This window comes from Ceratotherium simum, chromosome 23 (assembly GCF_057802395.1).
Source record: "Ceratotherium simum simum isolate JZ-2026a chromosome 23, ASM5780239v1, whole genome shotgun sequence".
NCBI lineage: Eukaryota > Metazoa > Chordata > Mammalia > Perissodactyla > Rhinocerotidae > Ceratotherium > Ceratotherium simum.
The window spans coordinates 47,784,492-47,799,744 of NC_141922.1; the positions used below are offsets into that span (position 1 = coordinate 47,784,492).

The 15,253-nt window shown below is 36.6% G+C and overlaps 1 protein-coding gene across 5 annotated transcripts in view; it reads left to right on the forward strand.

The window, feature by feature from the left end:
• The window catches only part of NBN (nibrin), a 51,041-nt gene extending 38,377 nt beyond the window's left edge, over positions 1-12,664 (forward strand). For all 5 annotated transcript variants that reach the window (XM_087447695.1, XM_087447703.1, XM_087447696.1 and 2 more), the window contains 4 exons: positions 605-760; positions 3,347-3,460; positions 11,207-11,256; positions 12,481-12,664. In XM_087447695.1, coding sequence (XP_087303821.1) covers positions 605-760; positions 3,347-3,460; positions 11,207-11,256; positions 12,481-12,511 — 351 coding nt within the window. In that variant the 3' untranslated portion in view covers positions 12,512-12,664. The remainder of the gene's footprint in view (positions 1-604; positions 761-3,346; positions 3,461-11,206; positions 11,257-12,480) is intronic.
• Positions 12,665-15,253: the final 2,589 nt, after the last annotated feature.

Genomic DNA, 15,253 nt, shown 5'->3' on the forward strand with positions numbered 1-15,253 from the left:
AGCTAGTTAATAGTAAATGACTTGAACCTCATCCAGCAACAGGAAGGAGTCTTCAGGCTGATTTAATAACTATTAATCTGGAATTAAAAAGTGGCTTTCAGTTAATGAGATAGAGTGTCCAGATTAATTTTTTTTGAGGTGTCAAAAATAATAAAAAATATAAATTATTGAAAATCCAAGAAAGCTTAAATATAGTAGATGAGAACTTGTAGAAAGGATTGTAAGATAATCTTGGTGTATGGTTTTAATGAAGAGCAGATAATACCGAGATTTCATGCCAAGAAAATATATGCAGGAAGACAAATGGATTATTGAGATGATATTTATTAGAATAGGCTACTAAAGTACAAATACTGTAGGATTTTTAGCCGTCTGTCGTAGATAAGTGTTATAAATGTTTCCAAAGTTACAGAGTACTTGAGTAAATAATTTTCTAGTTTTGAAGTAGGTATGATTTGGTTCCAAATACAAAGTGCAGGTGCCAGAAATAAACCTTTTTTACTGTTTTTTCAAGTATTTGAACTTGTTTCTGTAGACCCCTAAATGACAAGTAATTTTCTTTTTCCTTATTTTTTCTTATCTATCCGTCTTAACCCCATTTAAGAACAATGACGAACTTCAGGATGATGGTGAGATGCTTCCAAGCAAGGTGTTACTGACTGAATTTAGATCACTGGTAGTTGGTACCTCTACCTCCAGAAGTGCATCCAGCATAAATAATGCTTATGGTCAACTGAAGAATTTCAAGACATTCAAAAAGGTATGTATTCCTTTAACTAAAGTTTCACAAGAGGGCAGTGTTTGAAATGTTTTTAGAAATACTATTGATGCTAAATAGTAATAAAAGCAGTTCATGTTGAAAACTGATGCTATTTCTTCTTTTTAAAACAATTTAAAAAATTACTCTAGGAAGGATGTGAACTAGCAGTTAATATGTATATGGAGCACCTAGCATGAAACAAACTTCATTAACATTGAATTCTTTAAAGGGTGCTGTTTTTCTGGTTCTCCCCACCTTAAGCAGCAGGCTTTGGGCTGCACTGATAGGGTTCTTCCAGTTCTAATATTGATCTGTGACTATCTGAAGGGGTTCTTTAACTCAGCACTTTATGAAGATAACAAATTTGTTGAAAGTAACTGAGCACATTCAATAATGAGAGCTAGGCATTTTATTATTACATGTATATATAAAATAAAATACAAATATGTACACTGAGTATTACCATCAGACCTGTGTTCTTCCTCTAGGAACTGATAAGATGTTTCTTTTTAATCTGTGTAGTGAAAAGAATATTTTTGATCCAGTCGGTATTCTTTTGTTGCCTGTTCTGGGATGTTTGCGTCTTGCCCCAGACCTACAACTGACTGCTAGCTTTTGCTTATGCATTTGATCAGAATTCAGTAAGTTTTCAAAAGTAGTTTCTGTGGAAGACTACTTTCCTCTACAACGTGATTTGTAGGATTATTGCTGTGACAATGAGGTAGCTTTTTCTCTCTAATGTGAGCTACTATTAACATTTTTCAGTTAAATTAGTTTTCTGCCTACTGTGACAGTGTCTGAAGGGTTCTTAACTCTGTGTAGCAGGAACAATCTCCTCTACTTAGAGTGGAAGATCTTCCACTTACATGGCACCTGCTTACTCTTCCCCCCCCACAGCTGTGGCTCATGAATAGCTCAGGGGCATTCTTACTGCATGGTTTCTTCATGTTAAATATTTTAAATATTTTTAAATATCTTCATGTTAAATTACAAAGTCTCAATGTTAAATCAAAATTTAGAAAACATACTGTTTTTTTAATTAAAGAAGTTATCAAAGAAAAAGCAATAATATTCACTGTTGGCACAGGAATGGTGAAGAGGTATAAAGTAGTACAAACCTCTGGAAAGTAGTTTGGAAAAATTTAAAACCCTTAAAAATATTAATATCCTTAGCCAAGGAATTTTTTTGAGACTATAAAAGAAATTCAAACCAAAATTTGTGTGGAAAGATGTTTAACTGGATTGCCTCTAATGAAAGAATTTGTCTTGAGTTTTTCTTTTTATACCCAAATCAATGACATGGCTCTATTTGTACTTTTAAAATACTGCTTAATGATGAAAACTATAAAATTCCCTTTCCACTTCATATATTGAAATTTTAAAAGTATGTCCCATAAATATTAAGTATTTATTACTCCCTTAGTACAATATTAGCAGTGTGGTTGATAAGCATTTTCACATAATATTTCTTTCTTTTTGACACCCCTTTATTTGTAAACAATTAAAATTTCAATTAAAAGTATAAACTGTTGCCATCTCTAACATCTCTTGCTGGGGATCTGTAAATTGGAAAGTTTTGAAGACTTAAATTTTCATGAGTACTAGAAAAGGCTTAAATTTTGAAATCTTTAGAACAAAATATAATACTTTAAATTATAGTGTGTGTTCACCTTCAGATGCTTTAATTGGTAGATAATGAACCAAGGCCATTTTCTTTTTCTTTTTCTTTGTCTTTTTTTTTTTTTTGTGAGGAAGACCAGCCCTGAGCTAACATCCGGCGCCAATCCTCCTCTTTTTTGCTGAGGAAGACTGGCCCTGGGCTAACATCTGTGCCCATCTTCCTCTACTTTATATGGGACGCCGCCACAGCATGGCCTGACAAGCGGTGCGTCATTGCGCGCCCGGGATCCAAAATGCGTGAACCCCAGGCCGCCGCACTGGAGCGCGCACGCACTTAACCGCTGTGCCACCGGGCCAGCCCCAAGCTAACGCCATTTTTGAATAAAAACTCCAAATTAAAAAATCCTAAATTCTTCTTAGTACATAAATCCCACTGACATATCTAAATATGGGTATAGTAATAGCCAAAAAATAGGGCAAAAATATATGGGTCTAGCACAGTTACCTCTCTCTCACTTTCACTGATAGAATATAAACATCTTTGGCACTTATGTTATACATGATTTACTGTCTTTGCTTTTTTTTTTGTTCCCCCCCAGGAAGATCAGCCCTGAGCTAACATTCCATGCTAATCCTCCTCTTTTTGCTGAGGAAGACTGGCTCTGAGCTAACATCTATTGCCAATCCTCCTCCTTTCCCCCGCCCCCCCAAGCCCCAGTAGATAGTTGTATGTCATAGTTGTGCATGCTTCTAGTTGCTGTATGTGGGACACGGCCTCAGCATGGCCGGAGAAGCAGTGCGTCAGTGCGCGCCCGGGATCTGAACCCGGGCCGCCAGCAGTGGAGCACATGCACTTAACCGCCAAGCCACGGGGCCAGCCCTAGTCTTTGCTTTTTTTAAGTTTTAAAAAAATGATTGTCTTAATTTCTTAATGCAGTCAACCTTACTACTTTTACTATTTAACAGGTCACATTTCCTGGAGCGGGAAAACTTCCACACATCATTGGAGGATCAGATCTAATAGCTCACCATGCTCGAAAGAATACGGAATTAGAAGAATGGTTAAGGCAGGAAATGGAGGTTAGTAGGAAGTGAGGCCCAGTAGCTTGTTTGATTTGCATTTTGGTCCCTTCTGGTTTCCTTAGAGCAAATTCTTCTTAAAACCAAACTTAAGGTCATTCAGTCAGGAAAATTCCTGAGTTACAGAGCATTAAGATTAATTTGTATCTTTCCGTAACACTTCTTTAAGGGACTTCTAAATTTATATTGGTTAAAAAAAAAATGAGACCTGAACAAATGAATTAAGTTTACATGCTAATGTAAAGGGGAAAAAGGAGACTTAACCCACAAAAATTTAAAAGAAAACTAAAGGATTACAATTAAAAGGATGGTCATACAGTCATATGGATGATAGTGTAAATATATCAATTATATAGTTTGTGAATGGCCTGGGCTTTCTAAATCTGGGAATTGTCTTTCAACAGTTCTGAGAATTTCTCATTCATTATTTTCTTGAATATTTTTTCCTGTTTTCTCTAATATTTTTTTTTTCTATGTTTAATTTTTTAAGAACTGCCATACTGTTTTCCATTGCAGCTGCACCATTTTTACATTCCCGCCAACAGTGCACAAGGGTTCTAATTTCTCCAAATCCTGTCTAACACTTGTTATTTTTTGTTTTTTTGATAGTAGGCATCTAATGAGTGAGAGGTGGTATGTCATTGTAGTTTTGATTTGCATTTCCCTAATGATTAATGTTGAGCATCTTCTCATATGCTTGTTGGCCATTTGTAGGTCTTCTTTGGAGAATTGTATGTTCAAGTCATTTGCCCATTTTTTAATCAGATTGTTTGTTTTTTGTTGTTGCTATTGAATTGTAGGAGTTCTTTATATATTCTGGATATTAACCCCTTATCAGATACAAGATTTGCAAATATTTTCTCCCATTCTCTGGGTTGCCTTTTCACTCTGTTGATTGTGTACTTTGAGGCACAGAAGTTTTAAGTTTTGATGTAGTCTAATTTATTTTTTTCTCTTGCTTCTGCTTTTGATGTCACATCCAAGAAATCATTGCCAAATCTAATGTCAGGAAGCTTTTCCCCTATGTTTTCTTCTAAGAGTTTTATAATTTTAGCTCTTACATTTAGATCTTTGATCTGTTTTGAGTTAATTTTTATATATGGTATAAGGCTAGAGTCGGACTCATTATCTGTGGTTACACATTTACACTTTGGTTTAATGATGCATGAGCACCATCTCAGAGGTGAGGGGAGAGCTTTAAAGTCAGTTATACAGTTGACAACTGCTTACTGTGGGAAACTTGCCTTAATGCCTCCTCCCATGGGCAACTGTTATTGATTGATCAATCTCATTTTTCCCCAGAGTTTTTTTAAGTTTTAAGAAGGTAAGAGAAATTATTAAATAATAATTAATTATTAAGTAATAATTATTTATAATATTTAGATTCTTAAACTTATTATTATGAAAAGTTTTTAAACATGCATACACAAAGTAAAGAGAATTAGTAAAACAAACCCCCAAGCTCGCAGCTTCAACAAATATCAGCATTTTGCACATCTTGCTTCATCTATTCCCTTTCCCAACTTTTTTTCTTCCTAGACTATTTTAAGGCAAATCTCAACCATTTTACCATTTTGCTCATATGTATATGTTTAATGTAAACATAGATTTCTGATCAAATATATATTATGTCAGCATATGTTAATATGTCTATGTTTTTTATAGTAGGATATTTATATAATCAATTCATATTGTTTTAAACACTAGAACTAGAACTAGCAGCAAAATTTTGATATTTGGAATTGCTTTAAAGTTTTATAATTTTGCATACTTGGTTTGTGGCATTTCTTTGATCATATCTACAACTAATATGCTGCCTAAGCCTCAGGAACCCAAACCTCAGTTATAACAGTGCTCTTTTGGGAAAATATGAACTTCTTACAGCTCTCCATGTTAGAATGTGGTTTCCAAGGATTCATTGTTTACACATATCAGCTGCATATACACTACTATAATGAAAACTCACAGGAAACATTACAAAAATATACTTCTCCTATTTTACTTTTTCCCTTGGTGTTTTGAGTCCTAGTGTATATTATTTAACAAGACCATCCACCTGATCCATAGTTTTTTCAATGCTTTACGTTTTTTTTAACTGGAGAAGTTAATAAAATTCAATAAAGTAGGGAACTTTTTGCCATAGAAGAAGTACTGCATGGAAGTTAAGAATTCAGAAACACATGACCATTAAATTGAGAGATAATCAGAGCCCTCATCCAAGGTTAGAAAGTTTTCTCTTAGTTTTTATATTGCCTACTTGTCTGGTGCTACTGGAACTCAAAGGTGGGCTCCAGCTAGGTCATCTCAGCAGGCTGTTTGAAGTATGGCTGTTTGGTAATTGAGGGCATCTGTCTTTCTTGAACTCCAGTGTGACGTAAGTTAAATCTTACGTTCTTCTCTATGTATCTTACCTTTTTTTCTATATATTTCATCTCTTTGTTTCTCTGGATTGTATTTTTGGTAATTTCTTCAGATTGTCTTCCAGTTTAGTACTTCTCTCTTCAGCTCTGTCGGGTTGGTATTCCATCCATCTATTGAGTTTTCATTCAACCAACTGCATTTTTTTATTTCTGGAAGTCTGTTTCATTCGTTTCTAAATCTTCTTGTTTTCTTTGCTGATATTTTTAAGCTCCTCTTTTGTATTCTTTTTGCCTAATGATACCAATACCTAAAGTGTTTGTCGATCTGTTTCTGCTGATTCTCTGTTATGGTGCTTTGTTTCCAGGTATAGTTTGTGATCTTGGAATGTGAACTGCTCGTTTTCCTTATAACTTGATCTGTAGGAATTCCTTGAGTCCTAAGTTCAGGTCTCTTTCCTCCAGAAAAGATACGTTTGTGTCTGCCAGTCTTGATCTACCAATGTGAGACCACTTTAATCCTGCTAGTGAGTTTTTTGGATCACCCAGGTAGTTAATATGTATTTGGACCAGAAGCCTGAGTGAAGGCCAGCTTGTCATTATAAACTCGAGTGAGATTTTTTAATTTCCTTCCTTCACCCTGTGCCAGGGTCAAGACAGGCAGGTTTCTTTGCTATCACCTTTTGTGTTGTAGAGTTTATTCTTCTTTCACCCTTGAGTGCTGGAGTCTTTTATTAAATTCCCATCTTGGGTTTTCTTCCGGATCACTCATCCCCCATACAGACATCACAGCAGAGCCCAGGTTTTTATGGTTTGCAGATACCCACAGGGCACGGCAAAAGTTGGGTGTCGAACTTGGTAACCTCTCAGGGTTTGTATTGTGCTTTATTGTGGGTTTAATGTAGTCTTCAGCAATTTGTTTTTAAAAAAATTTTTTAATCAGATAATTGTTAGGAAGATCACTCAAAAAGGTAGAGTTGTTAAGAAGGCCACTCAGGATATGTCAAAAAATGGAAGAATTGTTTTTTGAAAGAAGAATTGGCTTTATTATTTTATAAATATGCATTCCAAAGAATTATGGTAGTACACAAAAGAATGAATAAGTTAAAATCATAAAGCCCAGAAATTACCCATTTAAGCATTACGTGAATAATGTTCCAAACATGTCTTTACTGAGGAGGAATGAGAAGCAGGGACAGAGTGGGAGGGAAGAAGAGAGATGGACAGAAGGAAGTGAAACTGAAAGCATTGCTGACTTCGTGTAAATGTTTCTTCCCTTCAAGATATTTTATTTCCTGAGATCCCTCTAAGACTAAGCAGAAAAAGATGAAAAAAACTATCAGGTTAGAGTGAGTATTTGTTTCAAACTGCGTATTTCAATTTTAGACGCTCCGTGTTGGCTCCCTGCTGTGAGGAGTGAGGAAGTTATTTGCACTTCTTTCACCCCTCCCCAGCCGCGTGACATTCTGTTTTCCCCCATTTTAGGTGACTTTCCGTGCCTGCATTATTCCCTTTTAGGCTTGAAAGTCAATAACAATCAGAATGTGTCAGTGTTGGTCATTCTGCATTGTTTTGCCTGGAATACAGTCTGCATCTTGATCTGCAGATGCAGTTCCTTTTTCTTTCAAGGAACTTTTCTACTGCATCTTTAAAACATTTTTACATTTGCTGAGTTCTCTACATTTACGACGTAATTATCCTTTTATTAGATCACCTTTGCCCTCGACATCCATTTCTTCTACATTCATTCTTTCACTATGTCACAAATGTACATTTCAGCTGTGTCTGTTCTGTTCCTCACCAGCCATGTGACCTTAGGCAAATTACTTAACTGCTTTGTGCCTCTGTTTCCTCCTGTGCAGAAGGAGAACAATAGTAGTACCTCTATTTCACAGATTTTTTGTGAGGCTTGAATAAGGTACTATTTATAAAGCATTTATAATAGTGGAAACAGTGTTAGCTATTTCTAATTTATTTAATTCTGAATGATGTTATTATAGTTCTCAGTTTGTTTACTCAGCATTCATTTCCCTTTTCATTTCATTGTGGTTTTTTAATCATCTAACTTTTTTGTTCTTATTTTATTGCTTTTATGTTCTTATTAATTTTATTTATTTTTTATTCTTAGGTTATTATTTCTTGCAGACTAGATTCTTCATCTGTTTTGCATGTTCTGTTCCAATCTCCTTTTCCCCCCTTCTGGTACATGGAGTAGCTCTGCTGTTTTCTTTTCATCTTACAATTGTTTAAAGTAAAATACCCTGTCCAGATATTCTCTTTGCTGTGTGAAGTATTGTGTGCCATCTGATGCAGGGGTTACATTCTAGAACCAGTTTGTGAGGCAAAAGTTGAATGTAGTTGATTACTCCGGCCTGTCTTAGCTTGCTCCTTGAGAACAGAATTATCCTAGTGCCTCTGTGCTGTCAATAGGAGAACATGTTCAGTCAGAGCCCATTGCATGTCCCATCTAGTTTCTGTTGCCTAAAGACATTGAATCAAGGAAAGGAAGGGCTCAGCTGGAGCTATGTGCAGCTCCTTCCTGGGATTGGAATTAAATATGTATCAGGGAGTATATCCTATCCCAGAAGAGATTAACTTATTTTATTTTAGGTTGTTTACCTAATTTGTCAGGGATGCCTGGAGCCTATGCCTTTGGTCAGTGGCAGTCCCACTCACTCACTTCCCTGTGCCATTAGGCCCTTCCCAGCAGTCCACCAGCAGTTGTTTTCTCTGTCCTGCTCAGGCTCCTTTTTCCCCAGTGTGGTGTATTAGTCAGAATTCTGAGGTTTGGTGCGTGCTGTAGCACCGTTCCTGGGTTGGGGCCGTGTTAGGAGTCAGTTGCATCAGTCTTTTGGTTCTTTGCACAGACACCTTTTTGAGGTCTATAGCATGGGCTTCTGCTCCTCTCCGTGATGAATTATGTCTGTCTTGGTTTTGTTTATTCTTGGATAGGGAGCAGTTGAGAGAAGGACAGTGCAGCTGCTCACTTTTTTCTATCTGTTATTTGTTTCACTGGAATTAGTAGAGAGAAAGCCAGTGTTCTAGATTTACTTCACCAAATCTCTATTTTTGCTGGAGCAGTTTTAGGCGTGCTAGGTGGGATTTACTCTCTAAGATAATAGAGTAGACTTTCTTCTTCTGCATGGCTTCAGCTTCTATGTGTAAATGTGCTGCTGTCTTGATGTCTCATTTCCCTAGGCTTGCCCCAAGGTGCTCTTCTGCGTTCTCTGTGTTTTCTTTTTCAGCCCTCTTTCTCTACTTCTGCTGTAGACCAGTCTTAGTTTTCATAATTACAGTCAGTTCCTCAAGTTTCCTTGAATTTAGGGTATTTTCATTCTGTACATTAAACATAATAGTTCTTTGAACTGTATCCAACCTGATTTGAATTTTGAAAGACTGTGAGATGTAGTTCTCCCTAATCCTTGAAAAATGCCGGTAATATGAGGATTTCTATTTCTTAATACTGTTTTACATAATGTTTTACTAAGATATATAAAATAAAGCTGATTTTTCCTCACTGATTGTTCTTTATGTATTATAACTTGAAGCATCCCCTGCCAGAAAACCTTTAAGGATAATTAGGTTAATGATACCAGCAGCTTTTTTTCTTTTTTTTTTGCTGAGGAAGATTGTTCCTGAGAAGATTGTTCCTAACCTCTGTGCCAATCTTCTTTTATTTTTATATGTGGGATGCCACCACAGCACGGCTGACAAGTAGTGTGGCTCCGCACCTGGGATCTGAACCCGCGAACCCAGGCTGCTGAAGCAGAGCGTGCTGAACTTAACCACCACGCCACAGGGCTGGCCCCAAGCAGCATCTTTTTTGACAACTGCCTTATGGAAACCCTGTGTCTCCCATTTATGTTCTGCCATACCTATTAGAAAATGTGACAAGAAAAGATGTAATTTCATTTTGACATTTCACTGTATAACCAGAAAATCAGTCTATAGGTTTGAATCCCTGCAAGTGATTCTTCTAGGCCCTTTCCAAAGGCTAAGAAGCAGTGTAACAGCCTGGTTAAGCTACTGCTCTTATTTGGGTAGACCTGCTCAAATCCCAGTTCTTCCATATGACAGCTTTTTGATCTTCTGCAAGTTACTTAACCTAAGTCTCTTCCCTTATTGGTTAAAATTGGGATGGTAGTGTAATAGTAATGAAGTTAAATGAAGATTAAATGAGATTTTTTTAGAAAGAGTTTTAAGATAGTATCTGAAATACACAAATGTAAATTAGTAACAGTAAAAAATAAACAGTATCTGTATTCAAGGAACTTACGGTCTTTTAGTGAAGATATGATATAAATAATTATAACAGAAGGTAGAAATGGATAAGCATTTAGAAATTGTGTGGCTGAAGTTTTGTGGAAGTTCTTCATAGCAGACATTATTTTTAAATGAGAGGATCATGAAGCCTTGTTAAGGAAGTGAAGAACATGTTCCTTGACACCTAATAGGCACTAAATAATTACTGAGTGAATGCACCTTGAAAGATAGTCAGATGTGGGAAGAGGGAAAAAGGAGGTAATTTTCTAGACAGAGGGAGAAACATGAACAAAAGGAGAGAGGGTCACAGGACATTTATTAGGAGGTCAGTCTGGTGTTTTGTTTGTTTTGTTTTTGTTTTTTCTTTTTTTGTGATTTAGTTTTAACTGCATACAGGGTTCATGAAGAGGAGGGTGCAAAGTGATTGAGAAGGTAGAGTGGAGCCAGATTATGAAGAGCCTTTCCCATTTTAAGGGTCAGACTCAAGAGTTTGTGGGTTTTTTTTGGTAGGTGGGAGAAGTCATTGAAGGGTTTTGAATGGCACATGATAAGATCATAGCTGGACTTTAGGAAGATGCACCCAGTACAGGGCTTTTCCAGTCCTAACTCGTGAAGGTGCATTAGGAGTCTGGCGAGTTTGTGTTTACAGTTACTCTGTGGGTGAAGTAATTCAGCAGCAGCTTCTGAGCCCTGATAGGGGAAGGTGGGGAGGAGAGCCACTTCACCTGTAGGGCTGCTCTGGTTGAAGGTGAGGTGAATATTGCCCTCCCAGCCTCTGCATCAGTCGTGAGACCTCAAAACCCTGAAATTTCATTTAGTAAAAAGGGTTCTTCTGGAAAAAATATTTAAAAACTCAGCAAGGCAGCAGTATATATTTTGGTTGCCTTCGAGAGGAGATTAGCTGGAGAAGGTTGTTTAATTAGAGGACTTTTGCAATAATCTTGGCATGAAGTGAACATGGGGAGGATCTGTTACAAGGGAGAGATGTTGTAGAAGTAAGAATGCATAGACCTGGTGACCCTCCTGGATGTGGAGATCTCAGAGATGCCGGGCCACCCAGTAGAGCAGTTCATTAACTGTATATTCGTCACTGAGCAAAGGTTTGAAATTATGTTAATTTTGACAGGTGCAAAATCAACATGCAAAAGAAGAGTCTCTTGCTGATGATCTCTTTAGGTAAAGTTTTTTTAATTTCACCTTTCTCATGAATCTTTGAGATGTATATGAAATTCAGTTTTTAATCATAGAGATTAAATATTTGTTTCTTCTGTCCCGAGAAATAGACACTTAGTCCCTTCACTTAAAAAATGTTTTTGTTTTTTTTCATGTATGTATTTCTTTTTACTACCTAAGCACGTCTTAATTGGGTTTACTGGATATAGCTTCAGGGTTTGAGGTTGATTCAGTTGTACTGTATCACAAGATACTGAAAATTTGTATAGGGGCATTCAGGCAGAAGAGGTTCCTGAGCTGGGTGAATTTGGCTGATAAATTTGTGAGATTTTCAGCTCTGAGTAGCATTATGAATGAATGGGTTTTGAAGTAAGACCATTGTAAAGTAAATACAAGTTAAATACCAGACCATTTGTTTAGTTTTAGTTGGCACATGCATAAAAACAAAGGGCTGGATTAGAGTTTCAAAGAAAGTTTTTGAGGGAGGTGTAGAGGAGTTATAATGGGTGATTATAATTTAATTCAGATTTAACATATTTTCAGCATTCCTGCAGACCCAACAAACCATATAATAATTAGCTTTCAAATACTCATGAAATACTATATTATAAGTAGATATTGGCTAGGTGAGAAGAAACATTTTCCCAGACTGACTTAAAGGCAGAACCAAGTACTATACGTTTGAGTCTGTTTTGCAGCCGATTTGATTGTTTAATTTCGTTATTGACAATATGAATCATTGGTGAAAATGTTGACAGACTACTGATTTTTCATAGTCAAATGAGAATATCTGGTTGCCCAGCTACATTTGTTTAATTGCTTTAGGAGAAAATTTTGTGAAGTAATTATATTTTAGGTTCATTATGTTCTTTTGTGCAAATGGTATACTTTAATTTGGTGGTAGGGGGAGTCTGTCTGAAGCCATACCAGAAGAAGTATCAACACTTATTTATTTCTAAACTCTTGTTTTCATGAATTATTTTAATGCTTTTATAGGATTTTGTGGTTGGTGATGTTTTATTTTTACCAAATATTCATCAAAGCAACATTAAAAGGATAAGTGAAAGTAAAAATATGAGTGCTTTATATCTGATCCTAAGGATAATATTAGCATTCTCATTCTATTTGCCAAAGTGTGACTATATTTTGAAAGCCCTTTAACTTTAAAAGTGAAAGAAATGCCATCATTTATCTAGATATCATTTAACCTCATTGCTTTCTTTGCAGATATAATCCTAATGTAAAAAGGAGAAGATAAGTGAGGATTTTATAAAGAAGCTATGGAAAAATATTTCCTATCAAGCATTTACTTCAGATTTCCTCTGGAATACATGCATTTAGTGTATAGAAGAGATTTAAGTTACAAATATTTTATGGACTAAATTTGTTAAATAAAATGCACAAAACTCCACTTCTTTTGTGTGTGACAATTAGTATTGTTTGTTCTGTTTTCAGTCTTTGTCATCTCATCTCTTATGGTAATTCTTTTTCATTTGTAATGTGGATTTTATTTATTGAATACTTAAGATAGTCACAGTTCAAAATTCTAAAAGTACAAAAGGATAAAAGATTAAAAAGTCTCCCTTCCACCACTGTCCTAGCCATTTGCTTCCCTTCCTCAGAAAAAATCCATGATACTTATTTCTTATGAGTCTTTCCAGAGATTTGAATACCTATTCAAATTTCTATGCATATCATTTTTCAATAGTTTCCTACAAAAACGATAATATAACATATACAGTGTTCTGCACATTGCTCCTTTTCACTGAATAGATTGGAAGGTCATAGGCATATCAGAACCTAATTTTTTTCTTTTCCATTATGATGTAGTTTTCCGTGAGCTGAAGTGACCCAAATGAAATGGGTTTCAGTGGTGAAGATGTCACCACACATTATTCTAGTCCTGGAAACCAGTATGGAAGGCTTCATCAAGCTTGTGGATAGCTCTCACTAGAATGGGAAGACCTGTTTGGTGGTCTTACTGAGCTAGGTATACCTCTGTTTTGAGCTTCTTAGTGTCTTAGTTTTCATATCTGTGAAGTAGAAATGGTAAGATTGTCTTCTTTCTACCTTAAAGGGAAATGGTAAGAAAAAAATGAATGTCTTTTTTCAAATTTTGTGATGTAGACAACCTTGGCTGTATATTTTATGGTAAAGTCTTTTTATCAGCTCTAAGGACTGATGCATTATGTCCTAGGAAGTGGAACAAGCTTTTTATACTAACTGGAAGATTCCTGGTCTCACATAGGTTCTGCCACCCCAATGAGCTTACCTTTTCTTTCTAGGTTGTTAGAGATAGCGTAGCATGAAAATTATAAGTTAATTTTTTACTATTGCTAGATCTTCATGGAAGATTTAGTGTTCCTCCACATTCAGTCAAGGGAAGTCACCACATTTAAGTATCTGGCTAAGATACTTTGCGCCCTTGACCAGCCCTCCGAACATATTATTTCTTTTCAGGAGATAGTCCGTAAATATCATAGCTTCTTTTTGTTTGTTTCCTTGTTTCATTATCCCTTCAAATTCTTAGGAAACATTATTAAATATGTGTTATATACAAAACATTGCCCTCCACAACACTGAAAGAATCCAAAGATTAATGAGTAATGGTCTCTACTCTCTAGGAACTGATGGTATGAGTTTTTAAAATTCCCTTTAAGTTCTATTTAGCATAGAAAGTATTGTTAAATAGATGGGAGATGTTTCCTGTTGCTTTGCATAGATCCTTCAGTGCTGCACAATTTCCATAAGGCTGCTAGCTCCGCCCTGAACAACTGTAGTCACAACCCTCCCGGCTTGTACTAGTAGGGTGTGTACCTTTTGCCCTGGCTGTGATGGGCTCTGTTTTGTCTAAGCCTTTAGGTTTTTTAAGAGAAAGGGGTAGGTGGGGCCACCAGGGTTCGCTGGTTCGGATCCCCGGTGCACCGACGTGCTGCTTGTCAAGCCATGCTGTGGCGGCATCCCATATAAAGTGGAGGAAGATGGGCACGGATGTTAGCCCAGGGCCTGTCTTCCTCAGCAAAAAAAAGGAGGATTGGCAGATGTTAGTACAGGGCTGATCTTCCTCACAAAAAAAAAAAGAGAGAGAAAGGGGGAGGTATAACTTGCCAACTCCCTTTCTTCATTAGTCAGATGAATGGGAACTGTGCCCCCATTTTCTAGCCTGGGGCTTTAGGAGATGTGGATCAGCCCAGCTTTCTGATGGCAGGGAGGAGGTGGCCTGGCCCTTAGCCACAATCTCACAATTTTTCATTCCCCAGCAGCACTTTTGGCGTGGTATACCCCCTTCCCTTTCTTCAAGCATAATTCTCTTTCTACTCAGGAGTGTCTTCCTTCCACACTTCTTCCTAATTCCATAACTGAAGCTTTGTGGTTGGGTCACACTAGTGAGTCTATATCTGTTTATCTGAATGATCATGATCCAAATTCCTTCCTAAGAGATTGAAGGAAGTTGAGACTTAGGTCAAGTCTTCTCCCTCAAGTTTAACAAGGTTGCCTGTGTAATTTGCTTTTGAACATTGTTGCCCTTTTTGTTAGGCTGTCAACTGTGAATTTATGAGCATAATGTTATTGCATCACTCTACTTCCGTTTATGAGAGGATGATGTGGGGTGAGCACAATTATTGGAAGGTATTTTACTGCTCTAAACCATGGAATTGAATGTCACTCTGATCTCTCTGTCACTGTACAGGCCAGCCTCCCAAACTAGGGGAACGACACTTCTTTAAAATGGAGCATCGGTTTTGTTAGTAAACTGCAAGACATGAACTGTCAGGCCAAGAGGTCTGGATTTTGTTCAGTATGCCTTGGGAGAGCTGTGAACAATTTCTGAGTGGGAATTTCTAAATCAGTATGTTAATTATGTGTCAGATATATATAGAAATTGAAGCTAGAGACATTTCCATTCTGAACTCGAACTGAAGTAAACAGCAACCACTCTGTATTTTCAGCAGGAAAGGATTTAATACAGGGAATTAGGTGCTTAAAATGGCTAGATTAG